Raw genomic sequence first — 22,490 nt, 5'->3', positions numbered from 1 at the left:
TGGCAGGTGCTCTATTAGCTGCCTCATGAATTTAAATGACATTTAAGATACAGAACTTTGAAAACTAAAGAAGCAATTAGTAACTTTTGATTCATGTTTTAACAGATGGCTAGATTAAATCAGATTAAATCTGATCAATGTTATTTTGAGCAGATAAGGATTTTGATGAAAAAGAGTGAAGAAAAATCAATGCATGCAAAATAGCCAACTAGATTAAAAGAGTAATTAACTTATTGATTAAAACTTTAGTAGTAGATAGTGAATACCTCTCTGAATTCTCTGTTGGCCCTGGAAAAAAAAAAAGAGCAACACACATGTGATTTGATTTCAGGAAGAGTTAAAAATCTGTGCAGCTGTTTCTTGTGTGGTGTTCTGTGTGAGGTAAACTTCAAACTATGTTTTCTGTTCTGAATAACAATGCATCTAAATAATGTCTCATAATGGATTAATGCTAACTATTGATATTTTTTCTTTTTTTTTTTTGAAATGAGTTTTTCTGTTTACTTCAGTCTCCTCCTTCCTGTTTTTGACAAGTAATTCTTTTCTACAGATCAGCCATGTCCTGGGGAAACTTAACACACCCCCCATAATCTAGAAACACAGACAATGGAAAAAGATTGAGCTTTAGTTGAAACTATTTTTTTAGGGTTTGGTTTTAAGAATTTGGATGAAAACCTTCCCCTTTTCCTCATGACTTTGAAAACATCTTTATTTAATATGATTATTTTTTTTCCTATAGGCTTTTGTCAGCAAAATAAAATAAAGCAGTTTTGCTTTAGGCTTTGTTCAACAAAGGATTTGGGGGGGGGATAACACTTTAAATGAAGAAGTTTGCTAGAAAAATGTGAATGTGGTTTCTAGAGATGCCTATGGGGGAAGCAGAATTGCTTTTGTCTTTCCCTGATCTTATCACACAACTTCCTAGAGGTGTTGGTCATTCTGTGCTGTGTCATCTTTATAAGTGGCATTCACTGTCTTGCTTTTATGTGTAGGGGGTAAGTATTGCATTGCTTTGCTTGTACTATTCAAAACACTGAGATTGTTTTGAAAATACCTTGAAAATGGTTTAAAAGTTGTAATATCTATTACTTTCTCTCTTTTGTTGGAGCTTCCTTAGCTATAGAAGCTATTGAGGTCTGTATAAGACTATCAGTTTATAATTTGACCTCAGAAAGGATATGGTCAGTAGTGCTTTGGTTTAGGTATGCCTCAGTTACTCACATAAGCACCACAGCTTCACCCCTGTGAATATTAATGTACTTTACTCCATGGTTTTGTCTTGAAGGCTGGTGGAATTGCTGGTGTCTCTGTTGACTTGATCCTTTTTCCCCTGGATACTGTAAAAACAAGACTGCAGAGTCCTCAAGGATTTAGGAAGGCTGGTGGTTTTCGTGGCATCTATGCTGGTGTTCCTTCCACTGCTATAGGATCCTTTCCAAATGGTAAATTTTATTTGGATTATGCTTTGTGTTCTTGAAGTGGGAACTTGTCTAGTATAGGACATTCATGTCCGTGGCTTCCTCTCCAGCAGGTGACTTTGGATTCTGTGAGTCCATGTCCAGCTGTGAAGGGCAGTTTCTAGAATTGTACAATACTGAAGAAACTCTTTGAGCAAGCCTGGAATGAAGGCTGCTGCATGTTCACTCTGAAAAGCAACCCTTACTCCTTGGAAGCGTTCCTGGATATGTCTTATGAGCCTGTCCTTACTTATAGGGGCACCCTAAAGCATTTCCAAGTGCCAAAGAGGGCTTGAGTCTTGCTTGCCCTGGACACTTTTGTCATGACCCGCTCTTTCATGGCATTGGAAATTAATCAAAATTCAAAGTGCTTGAGCACTGGAGGTCTTTGAGCTAATTGCCCTGGGGTTGCTATGCCCGGCTTTTTCTCCCTGGAAACAACTACAACACTTAAAATGAGAAGACATCAGGAATACTGTTGAAACTGAAGCTTTAAAAAAGTAAATGCTTGTAGTCCCTGCAGAGAAAAGGCATCTAACTAACGCGTTTGTCCATTTCGTCTTTGTAGGGAGGGATAAAAAAGCAGCAAGCTATGCTGTCAGTAGTAAATGTTAGGAGAACTTTGCTGACAAATCCACTGACACCTTCAGATGTTTGATGTCCTTCATAAGATGATATAAAAAAATTCAGTTCTTTGTCTTGTCTGCTCTGTTATCTCCTTTTGAGGTGATAAGCATCTTTTGATTAACAGAAGGCAATTCACATAGCCCTTCCTTACAATTAAAATCTGTTCCCCCGCAAGACATGCCAGTTTTCTCAGGATTTACATCTTCAAAATCTGAACTGTGGTTTTATCTTTCCAACGTATGACTGAGAACTGAAATTATCTTTAGGAGAAGGAGTAACCCTTAAGGTGCAAGTGCCTTTGTAGTTGACTGTTGCAGTGAATAAACGCAGCTCACGTTGCTATGCTGAGTTTAGTTTTGTATGTTTCTTGTTCACTGGACAGGGCTTTTATGAGTCCTTCAGAAGCTTGGAATAATTTTTTATGGAGCTAAAGTGCAAAATATTAAACTGATGATAGCTAGGAAGAAGTTATTAGTAACTGCTACTGAAACAGTTTTGCGCATTGCAGGGTAGCAGACTTGTATCAAGTACCTTGATTTTTGGGTTGTGATGGTTTTTTTTTTCCTTTTCAATTAATCAGCTGATTTGGGTGTGTTGTTTTTCTTTTTTTTTCCCCCCAAAATAAAGACCATCCATACAATTCAACCAAACAACCTCCTCTCTACCATTCCTATCTATGAATATGGAAGATACCATTTTTTCAAAACCTACTGGACATTCATGACTGACTAACACATCTTTCCTTATCTCAGTACTAAATACGGCCTTAAGTCCTGACACCTTTGATGTTAATGGAAGGTTTTTCAGTGATAGCCAGGAGCATGAACTGCTGAAGGAATTATCCCACAGATTGTGTTGATACTGTTGTACTGTTTTGGGGCAAAAAATACCCTGTTTTCAACTACAGTTGCAGAATAATAGGTGACAAAATCAACTTCTAAATGTTTTTGTGCTAGTTCTGTGATAGAGGAACAGTTAAATGACTGCATGTGTTCTTGAATTTCAGCTGCTGCATTTTTTATCACCTATGAGAATGTGAAATCCATGCTGCACCATGGCTCTACATCTTACTTGACTCCAGCAACACACATGGTGGCTGCCTCCCTTGGGGAAGTGGTAAGAAAGAAGTTCATATATTGTGTGTCTGTGGGAGGAGAGGAAACCATTCAATTATGAAAACTCAGGTTTGGTGTCATATCTTACTTTTTTGAGTGTTGACCATCTTTGTACTTGTGACAGTTCTTACAAGATATTACTTATTTTTAATGAAGAGTTGGCACTTGTCAAGATTGTGTCAAAGTGAATAAATGAGTTGGTAACGATCCTTAGTAGGCCTATTGGCTGATCTTGCTAAGTCAGTAGATAGTGGAGGTGTGGATTGTTCCAAAACACGAATACACTTTCACATTGTAGTGGTTGCGCATCAGTGTTAACATTCAAGAAAGGCTTTTACAGCCTTTCAGCTTCATGTGGGGGAGTCATGGAAAGGATTTTTATTTTAAAAATAGCCTTAAGGACAATGACGTTATATGTAAAGTAGGTAGGTGCCATCATCTGAAACCCATGCACGTTGACATGTAAGAACCAGTATTAACTAATTAATTGTTATCTCCCTCTCCTTCCCTCTCTGCATTCACATTCAGCCAACACCATTAACCAAAATATTGTATTGTATTTATAAACAGACTCTCCTACTGGATGTACAAAGTGACATGACAGGATAGGGCAACTGGTGGCTGCATAACTTCACTTACTAAACGACGTGTAATGCTTTCCTGATGAAACCTGGCTCGGTGGAAAGTGTCATGGGTAATCTAATGAAGCTTTTTCCCTTGCGATGGACATCTGTATATTTTAGTGACAGCTTTTGACATGGTCTCTCTGACAGCTGTAGCCCTTAGTTTAGTGTATTGGTTGAGTTACTGCAGGATAAAGATACATGTGAATAATGAAAATAATTTCTATATACAAGCTTTTTGAAAACTTTTTCCCCTCACTTTTTGGAAAAGTTGCTGTATTTCTTATCCGTTAGATCTATTACTTTGTTTATAGCAGGTTCTGGAGATGCAAGTAATGGCTTGGTTTGCCTAGGTTTATACAATACCCAGAATAATTGGGACCAAATTCTGTTGAACACTTTAGATAATCATTAAGGAAGGTCACAAGAGAAGCGTCTCTTGTTTTGATGCCTTGGTTGCCCTTGCCTTGTTAACAGCATGGATTTTGCAGAAATTACTTGTGCTGTGGGTGGGTATTTTTTTGTCTGTTTGTTTTATGTTGTAAGTTACAAATGAAATAGCATTAACCTATTGAATTTAAGTAACAAAATAACTCTTGCCCTCATGACTTTCCAATCTGGTATATCTAGGCTGTTTCCCAGCTTATATTGATCAGTCCTTAGAAATCTTTTTTTTTTTCTTTTTGAGAGAAGGAAAGTTTTTTCAGTACTAAGGAAATGTCAAGGCTGTATTTGAAAATGACTTTATATTCCAGTTTAAGATCATAAAATTAGTTTCATTGCCAACATGCAATGCCAGGAAGACTGGACAACCTGTAGATCCACAGAGTTGAAAGTTTAGTTCTGGCAAGAGCTAGTATGTGACACCCCGTAACAGGACCTTCTTGTGCAAATAGACTGTAGCAAGTATTGAAAGAGAATGCTTCTCGATGTGATCAAATGATGACTGTTCCTGTCTGATCCAGACGCAAACTTGTCTATAGGTAAATACTGAAGACACTTTATCCTAGAAGCTTGAATATTGTGTTTTTAAAAACTGTTTCTGAGGTTATTTGCAAACATAAAGAGCAAGGTTGCTTTGGGTTAGCTGAATCAAATATATTCCAGGTTCAGCAAAATCCTTCTTTCCCCAGATAACTCCCCTCATTTTTAACTGCAGAGTTGGCACAGTGCCTTGGCAGTGTTCAGGCCTGGGTGTTTAGCTGTGAACAGTCCATTGCTGTTCCTGCCAGTGCTGTCCACCTCCTTTCTCCTGCTTTTGTCACACTGGGTGTTTCCTGGCACTGCAGGGCTGCAAATTGGGCTGCGAATTGCTGTGTCCCCACAAGTTTGAGGGAGGGAAATGGGCTGTATGAAACTAGCTTTTCTGTTTCACTTGCAACTTACACTTAGCCCATGATGTGGGGCAGAAAATTGTATTGTGTCTGTGGTTCCATAATCTGCTTTTTATTAACTGAGTTTTTTCATCTCTTGTGACACTGGCTTCTTTCTCTCCATTACAGGTAGCTGTGTATTTCTACTCCCTGTGGTGGCTTAGCTTACTTGGAGGTCGGTCCCAAGCTACCAGGAGTGCAGAGGGATCTATGCTATTTTAGCTTAGCACCACATGCCTCACTATTAAAGCAGCATAGCCTAGCTGCTTCCCACAGGAAGAAGTTCAGCTCTCCCTGCTCTCTGTGGGTTCAGCTTTGATTCCCAAGTAATTTTTATTCTTCTGTGGAAATGATACTGATTAGATTGAATGGGACTTAGCCAGGGAACTTAATTTAACATACCAAGCACATGAAGATAGGTGAATGCAGCACCTACTAACGACTCTGGTAGAGGTTATTGGCAGGAGTAGATAGAAGGTGATAGATTTAGGGCTGGGTGGGATATGTTTGTGTTGCTGCCTCAGGTGGATTCTTTTTGATCTTGATTAGAGCCTGTGCTGTCAGGTTATGACTTCTAACTTAAGGCAATACACAGAACTTATTTCCATGGAAATTCTATAAAGGCTGTTAGAAATCAGCAAGAGGTTCTTCACCACTATGGCAATGCATAGCCCTTAAATTCCTTGTTTGCCTGATATCTCATGGAACAGCAGTTCCAAGAGGTGTTTTAAGCTTCTCAAGTGCTGTTTCAGAATCAAGCAAAATGATGATTGGGCTCATGAAGAACTAGGTGCCAGTGCTCTGCAATAAAATCCACTGAAAAAAAGTATCTTCTTTTGCAAGTGGGTTATTTATAGTATATTTCCTCTACCTGTGAGGATTCTGTGAGAAAACTATAACTGGGTAATTTAATCATCAGCAGCCAAAGAACAGTTGGCTGCAGATGACTCCTTGCATGATTACAGAACCTGTTGCCTGTATTTTCCAAGGTGGTCTGTAGTTTTGTGACCCTTACAACTCAGGTACTTACTGCTTTCATTTTCAGGCTGACAAATGGAGGTGCAGCACAGTTAAATGAGTTGCTCAGGGCTGTCTCATGTGCTTGGCTCTTGCTACTCTAAGGCCAGAGAAATATATAGTGATAGCCATTGAAATGGCAATCTGACTTTATGGTGTGGAAACTGCGATCTTGTAACAGCCATTTTTCAGCTAATAAGATTCTGCTTTTTGCTAGCTTTTCTTCTCCTCTTGGTGTGATGGGAGAACTAAGCTGTAAAATAATTGAGAGAGGGATTTAGAGAATTGCTACAATAAACCTGTAATAAAAATAGCGTGAAGCAAGATCTCCTCACGTTTGTTTTATATAAAGTCTTAGCCGATCAATAGAAATGTATAAACTATTCCAAATTGCATCAGGGTGAAAGTTATAATTATTAGTTTTATTGATTAGTCATTAGGTTTTAATCAGCGCATAACCACTGGGACTATTATTTTGTCAGTAGGTTTTAATACATACTTTTCCTCCTTTGTACACTTTAATAATTACTATGATATAAATTGCTTTTACATGTGAAATAATAAGCCAAAGATTCTGTCATGTTAGGATTCCCAGGGCATCTCTTTGCATTTCCAAACTGTCTTTTTACAAAATGGAGACATTGAGATTTAGAGCAAGAAACTGATGTTGGATTTCTAGGTTTGCTGCTCCTTTACTGCTGAGCATAAATGAGTCAGCTACCTTCTTGTGCATCAATAAAATCTGAGTATGTGCTAAGCTTAAAGGTATGTTAATGCTGACTAATCTGTGTTTTGAATGTGACCCAGTAAAAATAATATAGGTAAAGAGGAAAAAATGCAAAGGTTGCATCAAGATATATTAAAATATATGGGAGAAATCAGTGAAATGGGAGCTCTCAGTTTTTATAACAGCCACTCTTCTGTATTGTTTACAGCCTGTGTGAATTCATGGGAAACATAGTCCCCTGGAACTGGTTTAGTCCAATTTCCCAGTTCCAGGCTAGGATGCACAAAACCAAGCAGTAAAAAGGCAGTGGCTGTAGTGTGATATTCTGCCCCCCCCCGAGTGAGATGAAGAAAAGTACATACAAAATCTGACCCTGTTAAACATAATTATTTTTTTCCTATAACTGAATCTTGCTGTATAGGGACTCTGAATATCCCATAGTGCATGAAAAATTACTTACAAAGACACAGCCAAAACTCTAGATGGCAGATATATGGTATATCATCTCTTCAAGGAAGAAGAAGGTTGAAGAATACATGAGTTACCAAGGGGGGGAACCCACTTGTGTAACTGTGAAATCTGGAGATAGGAAACACACTTACTGCATCCAGGGCTTTGGAATTTTTCATCTTGACTCTACATTGCCCTGTATGTTTAGTCTGCCTGTATCTTTACAGTGAGCTGCCAAATGTACTTGGAAAACATGATATCATAGGGAGTGGAAAGGAAAACCAGATGTTCTAAAATTTTACTTTTAATATTCTAAGGCAGTGTAAGTAGCTCTAAGAAGGCGCAGTATTTTTAACCTCCTAGTGCCCATTTTAAATAGTAACCAGGAGCGTCTTGCAGATCCAGAGTTAATTGTACAGCTCCAGACTGATTGATACAGAATTTTTTATGTCTGTTTAATATGACAGTGTATACTATTAATTACAAGAAACTTTGGTAAAGAGAAGTCCCTCTCTGGGCTTCCCCTACCAGCCTCCTGCAAACATGGTTTTATGGGACAAGTTTAAGATTGTCCCAGTTTGACCGATGAGGTTTCCTTTGTGAGTGCCAAAGTGGTTGGATTCAGCACAGTTAATTTTACATCCTGCTGGCTTTTCCGTGGAGGTGAGAATAAAGTTGTTTGGATCACGTTCTAGAGAAGCTAGCTGACAACAGCCTTTTCCATCTAATATTTAGATATTGTTATGGTTACGATCTGAGCTTTGCAAGATATTTAGTGAAAGTTTTGGGCTGTTGCTTGTAAATATCAGGTTCACTCTTATCTTTCTGACATTTTATTTTATTTTTGATTGGCTATTTTTGGTGACGTTGCCTTTTTTTAATTTATTTTTCCTACTCTGTAGGAAAGCAAGCTACCTGACTTTCAGCTCACTTGTGAGAAAAAGTGTGGGGGAGGACTGAGGACCAGGGTAGGAGGTAGATGTCCTGTTCTTTTGGCAGCTAGCGGTAATGACCATGCTCTGGAAGTAGATTACGAGCTGAAGTTATTGAGCTGCTTTTGTCCTTGTGTAAGTTTGCAGAGCACTTTAGGATTACAGCGCTGGAGATGTGTTGACACTGTGTGGTGCATCCCCAAGGCTGCAAGATCCCAGGTTACTTGCAATGAAGTGGTGTGTCTATAGAGTATGCTGTAGTACCAGACAGGGAGTAACTCAGATCCTGAAAGCTGCCTACTCCCTACTCATATTAGTGATGCTGTGCTTGCATTTGTTTGTCGTGTTCAATTTTTAAGCTGACACAGCCATGATACTCTAGGTTCCTCATCTGGCTTGTTTTCATCCTGCTTCAGTGTCTCTCCACTGTGGTTGCTTGAGTTGTATAAATGCTGGACAAGCTCATGGGTCTAGAAAGGTGTTTCTCGTCTGGCTGCAAGAATGCTAAAACTCGGGCTACCCACTAGGTTTTGGTGGGGCACGAACCTCGTAAGAAAAGATGGAAACCTCGGCTGTGTTCTTCTGAGATAGCTCCGAGCGGTTAGGAACCGCTCCCTTCGAAGATGATAGGCTTGGCTGTCCTCAGCAAGAAGGATTTTGGGATAGCCTCTCACTTAACTTTTTTTCCAAAATTTGAGAAAGGAGGGATGTTGAATCAATTTGAATTGAAACTTCCAAAAGTTTGTCACTTCACTGGGGAGAGGGGTTGAGAATGGCTGACTTGCCATACTTCACATAAGCTAAACCAAGTAGCAGGGGAAACATGCTCAAGAGAGCAACAGTTAAAACATGGAAATGCAGTTGGACATTCAATTCACTGGCTCATCTTGGCTTAAATAAGTAGGCAGGTGGTGTGACATTGTCACCTCATATGGCTCCACAGGGCAAGGTGAGGACAAGTATTTCAAGGTGAAATTCCAAGCTCACTTGTGTATTCCAGTGTGTTGCCATTGAAGATACTTTTGTGATAAGAGCAAAGTGTGTGGTTCATCTGTGATTAGCATCTGACCCTCAGTATTAATAACTTGGGAATTTTTTTATCTGCTGCTGGGATGTGTCAAATAGAAAAGCTTCTTAATGCAGGAATTATCTTTCTGGGGAATTCAGATAGCTTTCTCTACTAGTCCTAACTTGTTTCTTAGAAGCAGCAAACCCAAATGCAAGCAAGTTTACAGTTTACAAATCATGATTCTGTAGAATGACATTTTGAGTGTGCTTTTAATTCAAATAAAGAAGGAAAGTGCATGTTTTATTATTTTAGGCTTGGGTTTTTTTTCTGGGAAAAAAAAGGCATTTTAGACATGACAGACATCATGTTGTCCATCTCTGTCCATGAATCAGCACCTTCTTCCCTCTGCCCTGGCAGTATCTTTTTGAAACAGTTAACTAGTTTCAGTTTAATAGAAGAACAGCAATCTCCAAAAGTGTGTTGGTATGAATTCCATGCGAAGAAAGAAGAAAGTTGCTATTAATGCCCGTTCTGAGGAAAAGGCAGAAACATGAGTCAGACAAATCCACAGAGTAATGTCGTGAAAGAATCTCCAGCAGGATAATTGGTCAAGGCTTTGCAGCATTGTAAGCCCTGGAAAATCGGCTTGCAGGAGTCCAATCTAAAAGAGATGAAACAGCAGCTCACATCAGACATGGAGTTAAGATTTTAGCTGTTAGAAACTCCAAAACTTGCATGTTGGAAGATGTGGCTTTTCAGTTCAACAGGCAAGTTGGAAGCTCTAGGGAGAGTTACTTCCAAATCAACAATCATCTGCTGCAACAAAGAGGTGATTTAGCACTTACTGTGTCTAGACTTTGGGCTAATGGCTTTGAATTTTTAACTATCCCTTTTCTAAGAACTGAACTAAGAAATGGACAAAGCTGTTTAAAAACAAGAAGCTGCATTTTCTGGTTTGCATCCTACCTCCTCTCAGCCGGTGTAGTATGGGCTGGCAGACCATAGTATTCAAAGTAGTATCCAAAGTCTGACAGCAGTTAAAGTTTGATGGGACCTCTTCCACAGTCCTTAAGCTTTTTTTGCTATTTTCATTGATCAGTGCCTGTCATTTTGGGTGTGACTCTGTCTCTTGTGCTTGTCACTATCTGGATGCATATAGGCATTGAGAAGGGGAATGTGCTGACCCTGGCAAGATGAGCAATGGTGGGGAGTGCAGCAATGTAGGTGGTCTTTTGAATTAATCATGGTGGATTTTGAAATATTCATAAATTAATCTAAGTGAGGTCAGGTCTGCAATATAGATGCTGCAGGATTTTTGCCAAATCCTTATGCAGAAGCATAGCTGAGCAGTGGTTGGAAGATGGTTATGAAGGTGAGACTGCTGCCATTAAGAGCTAGTGGAGAAGAAGCATAGTTAGAGTGGATGGAAACTCAAATTAGAGCTGCAGCTGGAAATTGCGTGTAAATAAAGAGGAATGGAGGCATGAATCCACAAATGTTGCCAACAAATTCATCATACAATTAAAGGCTGAAACAGCACATTAACAACTGTCAAACACCTAACCAGCCACCCATGCTGATCTTCTCTTGTATGTTCCATGTTAACTGCATGTATTATTACTACTTCATCAGCTGACCTTCCTAGATTACTTTGTGTTATCTACTCAATTCGGGGCTTAGAGGACATGCTGCTTTGCAGTATAGAGTAGAAGCTTAATGGTTGTCAACTCTTTTCTTTCAATTCTAGGGCTGATACTCAGCTGATTTAAAAATACTTGTAGCTCAAAGTGTCTGTAGAGGAAAGCTAATTTGGGTTAAAGAGTATAAGTGAGAAATAAATAATTTAAAAGTATTTCCTGGTGGATTTCCTGGCTTGCAACATATTCTGCTAGAGTCAGCTTTGGAAATGTCTGAGATAGTTTAAACTAAGTTTATTCCAAAGTAAGGTTCTGTACAGGGTTTGTCAGGAATAACTCTTTCTGAATAGCTCCATATGTGGACAAGCCTTTAATTCTTTAAGTGAAAAGCCTGTAGGAAAGAGTAAGGGATCAATTAAAGGAAAATACTTGATAAAATACAATGTAGTTGAAATTTCCGTGTTCTGCGCCAATGTAACCCCAAGAGAATGAGCAAATTGTAAAATACTAGTCATCTTTCAACAGGAGACTTAATGTGTTTTCAGAAAATATTGCCTGTGTTCTCTTGCCTGGAATCTCATTAACATTTGTCCTCCTGTAACACAGCCTGACCCCACTTGGCTCCTTGGAAACAGTTTTATGCTGGATGAGATGCACCATGCTACTTTTGCTGAAAGAACAGTTTGGCTGGTGGATGTGATTAGTTTCTTAAGCCTTTTAAAATAAGTTTAACAGACTCTCAGTGGTGGAAGAGTTGGTGGGATAGATTGGATCATGCAGACAATTCTGTAGGTTGAATTAAGGGTCTACTCTTCTTCAGCTTTAAGGCTTTCTGTGTTTATATGTGGTAGTAATTTATGATTCAAACATCAATGAGGATTTTTTTTCTAAAGCTATCCAGCTGTCTGATTTTTGCCACTCAAGCTTAAACCAACTGCTTGTGACTGTACTGAGGAACTTCAAAATCTGTGCTGGAGTACAAAAGAGAAGTGCATAACAGCAGGCCACTTTTGGTAAGTTTTAGGTTGAGTTTTAAAAAGGAAACAAAACTCTATACTGATTAAACTTTGAAAGACCAATTTACTTATGCAAAGCACACAAACTTTCAAAACATCTGCAGTGAGAAGTACTTCTGTAAAGAAGTGTTTAGTGTAAGCTTTGTCAGCTTCACAGACTTCCCCTGTTCTTTGCCTGTTAACTGATATAATTGGGGTAACAGTTTCTCCTTGCTGTGAAGAGAGCTCAACACAAATTTCAACTGTTTGAGGACAAAAGTTTTCCAAGGTGTACCTGACATGGCTGATGGAGAGGTAGGCGAGGAGCCCACAGCAGGAGTTGTAGGGCATGTAGCTGGGCAATTGAAGAGCCACGCGTGGGGAAGGAAATCTGAGAGAGGGGCAGAAGCCTATGTTGAGAGGGCTACTGAAGTGATGGACAAGGAGCCAGCTGAGGACTTCAGGCAGCTGGGGTGAAAAGGCTCAGCCAAGATGGCCAGTGTGAAGGGAGAAGTGTGTGGTGGTGCAGATGATGTTCTGGAGCAGGAAGGGAGTCCTGGAAAGCAATAATAAGGAGCTGACTTAGGTTTGACAATGACAGAATGAAGTAACACTCTGCAAAGCAGCTCTGCAAATTCCAGGTGGAGTCATCTAAGGTGGAAACTTGGAGGAAGTTGAAAATGTTTGTGCAGAAGCTCTGGTTTTCCAAATACTTGTGACTTTTGGTCCCTGTGAATGGTCTCATCTCTGAAATAGTATGTTTTTAAGCTCTGGGAAGTGCTGAGATCTGAGGGATCTTGCTGTGTGAGATTGCTCTTTGAAGAAATGTTTCCTGCCAGCGTACAGGGGAGCTGCAGTTAAATTAATGAAGGCCCTATTGTGTCAGTCAGAGGAAAAGGGGGGACAAAGAGCTTGGCATTGTCCAAACTTTCCCATCCAGAGCCCATTAGTCAAAACTTGTTCTCTCCATGGGGTTTAAATTAGGAGTGGAGTCACCTGTTCATGACCCCAGCAGCTTTGCACAGGACTGAATTTAACTGTGCTGGAAGGTCCCATCTGTGCTGTGCTTGAGTGTGGGAGGGGAAAATAAAATCAGCATATTCTGAGGTTTTATTTTGAAGATGAACACTTTTTCTCTGGGGTTGGCACTTAAAGCAGAAACTGATAGTGGACAGCCCATATAATGGGCCGTTCCTGTCATCCCTGGAGACAATTTCCTCATTAAAATAGGTGTTAACGCTTCAATTCTCCACTTCAGTTGTGCTTTACCAGGTAGCACAGCCTGCTGGCAAGCACGTGTGGAAGGACTTGTTCACAACTTGAATTGTCACCCATGGCAAATTGCAGACCAGAGAGACTTGTATTTTTGTTCTGTCTTGGTCAAAAGGGCAGCAATTATTTAGATGAAGGTTTATTGGTGTTTGAACTGTTACTAGTCTGTGATTGCAGCAGTTCAGGCTTCTTTGTTAAAAGAAAATATGAAACCAAATGACAAATGTGTATTTCGTGTTTCTCCGCTTTTCTGTTAATTTTCCTGGTGGTGGAAAGGGTTAGGCAGTTCATCTTCTGTCTACAGATACATCTCATGCTCCCCACTTCCCACACTATCTAACATTCCCAATCCAAGAGTTGTGAGCAGAGTTTAGAAACAGTTATTTGGAGGATGAAATACTTTGCTAATCTCATAATATTGCATCAACAAGATAATTTTTTCTCTCCTATTGGAGAGGGGAATCCCAGTGAGATCTGAAGAACCAAACATAAACTTACAGCATTTGGAGAGGCATGGAAAACTGCAGTGCTGAATTCAAGGTTTGTTGAGAGCCTCGACTTGAACCAAGAGGGAAATTTCCTCTTCTTTTTCAGGTTCCAAAGGAAATCAGTGCAATTTAAGGTCTCTTAGTTTGACTCGCCTACTAGTTTAATCATTCAGTTATCTGAGGAATGGAAAAGGACATTTTCCATGTCCACATTTCAGATTAAAAGTAGTAACTTCCTACTTACAAGGGAGCAACTGACATAGAAATTGAGATGCTCAGATTATGTCACATTTATTAAACTATTTTGGGAAGCAGCATTTTTTTAATATTAAAAAAATGCAAACAAAAACCAACACCACCACAAACCTGAGCTATAAGGTAGCTTTTGTCTGCAGGAGTACGACCAGGGCTAATGCAGAGTGCACTTAAAAAAACCCAAAACCAAACACCCCACAACACCAAGTACATCCTTATTGCTGCTTCTCTTTGAATGGGGTTTTAGAGTTGCTCTGTTTTTCTTGCTCTTTCTATGTTATGTTGGAGCAGGCAATCCTTCTGACCTTCAAGAATGGGGTGGGAGATTAGGATTTTGTTGCCAGGTTGACTGCAGCCTAAACATATGTCCTTTCATAAGTCATAGCCTCTTTGTTGTCATTTTTGTGCAGCAGCTTTTTCTCCCAAATGGATTAGTGCTTATCTTGCACAGGTATTGTGAGGTTTAGTTTAACGTGTCTGCTCTCTGGATACAAAGTTGCATAGTGTCATAAATTAGATTCTTATTTGATTAAGAATAAATTTAGGCAAATGACATTTAAGAGTAACTCTCCCCAGGTATGTTCCTTTAGTTCTGTATTAAGTATTAAATTATATTTATATGGTGAACATCAATTAAATCTTCCCAGCCTACTCAGATAAAGTCATTAAAACTAACCTCCTGCTCAGGAAATTTAAAATTAAAATCCATTAGAAAGACAGTGTTCTAAAGGGTTTAAAGCTGCAACACAGAAAAGTTTTCTGGAGCTCACTACACGCTTCTGTGCCCAGTTTTCAAAGCAGGCTTAGATGTGCAAGCCAGACACTTGCTTGGAGTCATTGAGCACAGGTTCCTAAATCACCAGTCACTAACATATACCAGAACAGTTCTCTGTCAGACTGCTCTTCTCCTGCCTTGTAGCAGAATGGCTGGCTAATTACTAAGTGGAAAAAATTTGGTCTTGATCCTCACCCAGTCCTAGGTTAGTGCAGAGAATAGATCAGCTTGTTAGCCAGGAGCACATCAAGTGCCAGCACCTTAACAGAGTGGGCTCTTAGTCTTTGCCTGTCTTAACAGCATGGATAATATCTGTCTTTTATTAAAGATAAGAAGTGCTTAGACCATATGGTTGTGGGAGCTTTTAAGAGTGTGAGTCAGATCATCAGCTGTGCAAGGTGCATGCCAGGCTGCATAAGGTAATGCTTTCTCAAGATGCTCTCCTTAGAGGTACAAAGCTGTGAATAGTGTTGTACCAGCTGTGTCCCAGTTCTGAGAAGAACCTGCTGCGCATCAACCCAGTTTAAATACCCAGCATAAGGCCTTAATAGCAACTGTAACACCTGCTCTGTCCTCTTTCAAATGTTTCTGGATATATCTCCTGCACAGATCATTCCTGCAAGGTTACTAGTCAAGCTGTAGTATAGGTGCCTAAAAACAAATGCACGTTATCTTTGATTCTCTACTAAATCCTACAAAACCAGTCACATAGAAAATGGTTAGCCTGGAGCACAAAGGATGGAAGCAAAAGGCTGTTAATCTACATGGGATATGTTAATATTTGGATAATAATATAGCTCTGAAGACCAGGAGGAGTTGTGCTCTTTGCTAAAGATGTTGTCATTGTGTTATTTTTGGTTTTGCCTAAAGAACAGAACATACTGGATAGAGGAACAAGGACCTGCTAGTGAACTAGAATTGGTGTCGTGGTGGTTTGCGGATAAGTGCTTACTCCAGAATCTGCAGTGGCAATGCAATGGGTTCTTTCTAGTCCAACCAGCTACTTCAGATTGTTTGTCATGTTAACCACAAAATAATTTAAAAGAAATAATAAAAATTTCCTTTTGGTTGTGAGTTTTCTTCAGACATTTTCACAGTAGGCTGTGTTTGCTGCTGGTTTCCCTGGATGAGCAGTGTATATCTCACAGCTTTTGCAGTTCCCTGGCTGTTGAACCATCAAGGCCTGGATGACCTACTTGCACTGAAGCCCCTCATAAGCAGGGCTATCCCCTCTTTGTTCTTTTTTTTATTGTGTGTACTGTGTTATTGTCTAGAGAAAAATGCTCAGTAGCCTTGTGCTGATTAATTAGATGAGTACTGCCTAATTTGAACAGCTGCTCCAGCTTAAGGTAGGATTGGCCCCTATGCAGAAGTTCGTGATTTAAGATAAGGTGTTTCCAATAAACTTAGGTGAGCCCATGCAAAGGCTTTGTGCACGTTCCTGGTGCTGTTTGCAGCAGATCTTATTTTCTGTTAGCTACAGCCATGTAAGAACAGGTTTCAGATATCCTGAAACAAACTGTTTCAATCGGTATATATAAAGAGGCTTTGTGTTGACTTTAAGGCACTTTTGAGACTTTAATTGCACTGATCATTCTTCACGACCAGTCGAGGCGTCGGTCAGAACAACCAGGAAAGTCCGGTTCCAACATGAATCCGACCAGGAGATGGCAGCATTGATGCATGCAAGGAGTATCCAAAAGTTAAAACACTTTTTTCCCTGAACCGATAGAAGAAAAAAAATTATCTTCATTTAATTGGAAGATATACTGTCTTAGCAATACGTAGATAAATGTTAACAAAATAGGCCTATTTTTAGCTTTTGTCCCGAACTGGCTAATGCAAGTAAGTAAATTAAAAATGCACTTAGGTTTGATTCTAAATACTGGAGTCACCCTGTGACCTGGTAATGATTTAAGACAAGGATTTTGAAATTCAGTACTCTTTTGTTCAGAAGTGGTTGTAGTATTAAAAGTCTAGAAAGATAATAGATGCTAATATTGTCATTTCTGCATACCTGCTCTGTAAACTAATAATAGCTTTGCTTGTTGCTATAAAATCAGGTTTTGTTAAAGCTTAAATCTAAAAATCCTTGAGCCCTTTGTTTCAGTGTTATTGTCTTCCTGCCCTTATGATATGTATACATGTGCATTGACATGGGGGAGAGAGCCTGAAAACTGGAGAACTGTCTTACCTGACCTGGTAAACAAGGAAGGAGCTTATAGGGCAGCACCCTTCTGTCCCCTGAACTTGGTCTATAGGATCTTGATTCTGTCTTCCTGCTCCCATCAAAAGATGGGAATAACTCCTGGCTCCAGAGATTGCTTGGAAAAATGACTGTGGCCCCTATCAACAGGGTGCTGTGGTCTGATGCCTTAATGTCAGCCGAGGTAGCTGAGGGCCCACTGCTGCACCCTCTCCATGGCTGGCTGTGCAGATGTTTGACAGAGAGCTAATTTGTTATGGGGTCATCTCCAAAATCAGTAGAATGGACCAGGAATGGCCTGAGTTTGGCAGGCTGTATTGTGCTCTTCTGTGGCAAGCAACAGGCTACATCTATGTGAACAGCCCAGAGATTAAAAAGCAATTTCTTCTTGGGATCTTGGTGATTAGGGAGGTGAATGGGCTCCCACCGTGCGAGGTCACATTACTGTTTGTCTTCCATGTCTATTCATCTAGTAGTCGATGCAGGTAAAAGCATATATGTGGACAGTTATTGCAGAGGACCCATGCAATTTTATCTTTCACCCTTGTTCATGCAATTTGCTTATAGCTTTCAGATGTCTGAAAATTTAAGTATGAATTCTCTTGGTGCAGTGTTATTGTACTGGTGCCGCTTGAACAGATTTAGCTAAGAAACAAATGGTGGAGATGTGCATTATGTTCTCAACTTTGGCGGCATTACCTGGAAGGTGCTGCAGTGATTGAGATCCTAGTATAATAGATTTGAGATTTTTCTGCACCCATCTGTCCCAGATTGTTACTTTTTTAACCTTGTGGGCTAATAAGACATGTGTGAACTTAATCTTGCATACTTCCCTTTAGAGACCTGTGTTTGGCTGACATCAAAAGGCTGCTCGGATTGTTATTGATAGTAAGGTACACGTGTAGAAACAAATAAGGTAACACATTGTAAGTTCAGGTGCACAGTGGAAATGTCACCGTTCAGTCTGATGTTGGCAGTTGCAGCTCATGGCTTTTTTAGTACCAGAAGTGCCTGTGGAGCCAATCTGACAGCGCAGCCCGGGTGACACGAGCCTTTATTTCTTTTCATAACAGCACAATGTAATCACTGTTTTTGTTCTTGTGCAGCCACAGATTCCCTTGTAAGCGCAAATTCAAATGGGAGAAACATCAAAGTTAATTTGAAATGAAATGCACCCCAAGTAGTCCAGGGGAAATGGAGACATTACTTTGTAGCCACCCTTCTCCTGCCAAAACTGCAGCACCCCAGATGGCAGGAAGACATGCAGTGCTCTTTGTCTTGATTGACTAGATTGTTTTCATCCGAGCCTTTTTAAAGCTTTCCTCCTGCCTCCATATTTTTAAGGAATAAAAAGCTAATATAAGGACATGGAGTGTTATGAAGCATGAAGTTCTATAAATATTTATGCTGAACTATCAAAAAACTTGACAGTTCTTATTTTCTTGACGGATTGGGGTCACTTGTTATTTTTGACCCTCAGAATTGAAGACCACATGGAGTTAGATCTGTTTGTAATGACTTCTGGATATTGTTGTCTGGTAAACTTGTAGGAATGTAACAGGATAATGGACTTTTTCTTGGTCTCTTTGTGAAAACGGAACTTAAACCTTGTACTGTGTTACCCACAAATGACCACTCAAGTTACTGTCTCTGTGCAATCTGGCAGTGAATTCCTGAGTTTAAACTCTCTTTGGCACGTGTGGGTTTCTGAGTTAGCAGCTTGGTTTGCCACTTCAGATGGACGGCTTTCACCTAGGTTGCTCTTGACTTGAAGTACTCTGTGATCACCTTTACATCTAGGGACCAGGTTCATCGCAGTGTCTTCCTGAGCCCGGCACAGGATAGGACTGAGGAAGGCTAAAAAATCTGGTGAGGGCCTGTGGTGTCTCTGGTGTTTTGCCACCAGTCCCAGCACTGCTTTGAGCATCTCTGGGGCCAACTGAAGACGAACTCTTCTTAAAAGTTTAAGTGGTGATAAACAGGCATTTCCTAGAGAGATGAGAGGCTTATAACTCCGACACTTCAGGATCCTCATTCCTCAAAATTATGTACATACAAGCTTAACTCTTACCTGAAGTTGCAGTGGCAGGTGAACATTTTAAAGCCAGGTCTGGCTTTTTCAGAAAAGCTGGAGCTTTTGGGCAGCAGCCACATTATTACATCCAGCTACAGGGGCCTTTCTTGCCTAGTAAATTCATTGTGTAGGAAAGAATCAATCCAATGCTTCACCTTGAATGAAATCCAGTGTGTGTTTTAAGGTAAACCTTGAATATATTGTCTGCATCTAAAGCTAACCAGAGAGTCTCTTGCTGTCAGTCACTAGAGGGCACAAAGGAACTACCTAGGAAAGAAGTTTGTTGTTCTTCAAGTCCTGACTCTCCAGGTCAGGTCTGTGAAAGTGGGGGGAAAAATTCCTGTGGCTGCCAAAAGGCAGGATGGCTTCAAAATTTTGGTTTCATCAGTGATTTTCCCCACCCAAATCTACTTCCGGTTTGGAAGTTAAAAATTTTAAGGGTACTTCCATTTTTCTGTTAGTACAATTTTGTGTTCAGAAAGCACGTAGCTCTCAGAGCAAATACATAAGCTGCTCATAAACAGCTTTTAAGTTCAACTTGTATAATTACAAAAACTACTTCCTCATTTCTCAGGTTTCTGTACTTGGAACAATCTCCAAATGTGTTCGCTATATGAAGAGTAAGGCAGCAAAAGGAATTGTTCTCTGAATGTACTGTTCTTTTGCAGGTTGCATGCCTCATACGGGTTCCATCTGAAGTTGTCAAGCAAAGGGCCCAGGTTTCTCCTCCCTCGAGTACCCTCCGGATTCTCTCCCACATCTTGTATCATGAGGTGAGTTCAGAGCAAAATTTCAAACAAGTTGCTTCATTCTTTCCACTCAGTGTTATACATGTCCAGAAGCATTCCTACAACTTTATTCCAGTTCTGTGCTCTCCCAGCACTTTCCCATCTATTCTTCTGTTGTTAAAAGCGATTGGCATGTTATGGTTAAGGAAACCAAACCCCCCCTCCCCCATGTGCATGCACTGACATGCACACTCTGAACAACTTTTTTTCTCCTCTTTTTATATGGCGTACCTACATTTAAAAAAAAAAAGGGATGTAGCTTTCCAGTTTCCAAAGCTCCGCTTGTATTTATGCAAGCAGTCCTTGTCTGAGACAATGGAACATCGAGTCTCTGTATCTAGAGTTTGCTGAATGGTTTACAGTTTTTGAAGCAGGCTTTGGAGAGGATGTCCTAAAGGCACCATTTCAGAGAGGCTCTGTAGGAGCTCTGAAAATGAGTGCTCATCCAGTATTGGTAACTTTTGAAAAATAAGGGCTTTTTTCATCTTTTCAGTAGTTATACTGTTCCTTCCTATAAAAACCTGTTCACCACTGTTCTTACGGAGTCTCACAAGGGGTGTTTTTCAAGTTGTATTCCATAAGAGAAAGTGGCTCCTGAAAACACTGTGGGGAAAAATATTATACACATTTCCATGTGTAAAAGCCAGGAAAAGGAAGACATAAATATGACCTTTAAATGATCCACTTGATTTTTATTTGCTTGTAAATGAAAACTATTGTGATAACCCTGCACAAGAGGGTCACTGGAACTTCTTTCTGTGACTTGGTCATTCTGCTTTAAAAGCTGGTGCTCTCAAAAGCGTATGTTTTTCCTCTCCCTTATAGCTGGCCGAAGAAACATAAGACTTGCCAAACAATGGAATAAACTGTCCTATAAGATATTAAACATTATTTTATATACACTTGTAAAATAAAATTTTAATTTTTTGAATCTATCAGCTGGGTAAAAATACAAAATATTTGTCTTGATAAAAGCTCTGAATCAAGGCTAAGAAGGTGGACATAGGAAGCTGTCATCCTATGGGTTCATTTTGTGTGGGCTATTTAAACAGAAAGGAAGTAGTTTCAAAATATTTATGGGATAGTGGATACTCCTAGACCAAAATACTAGGCAAGTAGAATTTGAAGTAATGTGTTTATGTATCTTCTTGCCATTTTAATTTTATCTGTAAGGTATATTTTCTTCTCTATAACTGATTATTCTGAACAGTGGTTAAGTGATCTTTGAAATGAACATAAAATGCTCTGGCATTGTAAATCATGGAATACAGTATACGATGTTATAATCAATATAGTCAATTTGCAAGAAGTTCAGGTCTGAAACTCAGTAAGGCTGTAATGCTTGCCTCGTAAATTGTGGTCTTTGGCAAACTAATTCCCTATAGCTGATGCTTTCTTTTGTTGGTTTACAGGGTATTCAAGGACTTTATCGGGGTTATAAAAGCACAGTATTGAGAGAGGTAAAACACTTGTCTTTTTTTAAAAATTGATTCTTTTGCCTCACTTTGTTTTCTAACAAGAGATAGTAGTACAATTGAGATCAATTGCTCTAACCATAAGCTCTAAATCCTAGTGTATTTCATTCTAGATAAGTTACTAGTCTGTAATTTAAATAGAATACTGGTAATGTGTGCTAAGAAAACCTGTGATGCATGTAGAAAGTCATCTACCATCCTGTGTCTCAGTTCTGTTGCTGCTAAATCATAAAAGGATGGAAATGTATATGTTAATATGATAAAAACCATAAAATAAAGTACTGGAAACTTCCTCAAGTCTTGTGATTGCATCATGTGAAGTACCTATGCCAACAATGGTGAACTGGTGGCATCAGGCCAAGTTTGGCACAGACAGATTTAGGCTTTCTTTAAATATATTTGTCAGCAGATGCCAAGAGATTATCTGTCATCTGTATACAGGGAGGATTGTTCTTTTTTTTTTTTTAAAAAAAAAAAAATATGTGAAAGAAATGCATTTAGTCATCCAGTCTGTAGATTTGATATGGCATTACTTAACTCTAAATCAGAAGTACTTCACTGTGGAAAAAAACTGGACCTAGAATATTTTGGCCTGTTTGGCAGAAAATAGTTCCTAAACTAAAATCTCTTCATAAACGTACTGTGAATTACAGGATTAGTGTCATGGAAGTGTTTGATATGCTGGGTGAACTGAAGGCAAATTATAAAAGAAGTAGAAAAACATACTGATGAACTCCCAGTCTAAAACTGTTTCAGAATCAGATCCCAGGAGGTCATATTTTGACAAAGCAGAAGTTGTACCATGAGTACCTCAAATAAAGAGATGAGGCTGAATTCCTCTGAAAACATAACAGCTATTGTCCAGAAAGGGTTCTTTACTTACTGTGTTCAGTGTGGTATGTGTGGGTTTGTCCTGTCCTTATAGAACTCAACCGAGTAAACTAGGTTTGGATCTTTATTCTTTTGTTTTTTAAACGCAGGATCAGATCTGTTGGCTCTGTTGCCACTGATAATAAAGCCAGTTGCAGAGGCTTTTTAAGCCTTCATTCAATAGCTCTGCTTTTAAAAGCCTTTCTTCATGCTAAGAACTGTTTTTGGGACAGTTATGTTAGCCAGCTCTTGTTACAGTTATGGAATAAAGATGGATATTACCTAAAATAAGAAATACCAACTTTAGTGTTCCTTAAAGTGCTGA

At 39.5% G+C, this 22,490-nt stretch overlaps 1 protein-coding gene across 5 annotated transcripts in view; it reads left to right on the top strand.

The window, feature by feature from the left end:
* The window catches only part of SLC25A26 (solute carrier family 25 member 26), a 94,589-nt gene that overhangs the window by 931 nt on the left and 71,168 nt on the right, over window positions 1-22,490 (top strand). For 3 of the 5 annotated variants that reach the window (XR_012044556.1, XM_072875757.1, XM_072875755.1), the window contains exons 2-5: window positions 1,286-1,442; window positions 3,091-3,200; window positions 19,701-19,805; window positions 21,233-21,280. Coding sequence is in view for 4 of the 5 variants with exons in the window: in XM_072875757.1 (XP_072731858.1) it covers window positions 1,286-1,442; window positions 3,091-3,200; window positions 19,701-19,805; window positions 21,233-21,280 (420 nt within the window). In the remaining variant the exon portion in view is untranslated. The remainder of the gene's footprint in view (window positions 1-1,285; window positions 1,443-3,090; window positions 3,201-19,700; window positions 19,806-21,232; window positions 21,281-22,490) is intronic. The other 2 variants (XM_072875759.1, XM_072875758.1) reach the window with 1 other exon arrangement.

Source organism: Ciconia boyciana, chromosome 11 (genome assembly GCF_034638445.1).
Source record: "Ciconia boyciana chromosome 11, ASM3463844v1, whole genome shotgun sequence".
In the NCBI taxonomy this organism is placed as follows: Eukaryota; Metazoa; Chordata; class Aves; order Ciconiiformes; family Ciconiidae; genus Ciconia; species Ciconia boyciana.
The sequence above is the reverse complement of the archived record's forward strand: the minus strand, read 5'-3'. Positions and strand labels throughout refer to the sequence as shown.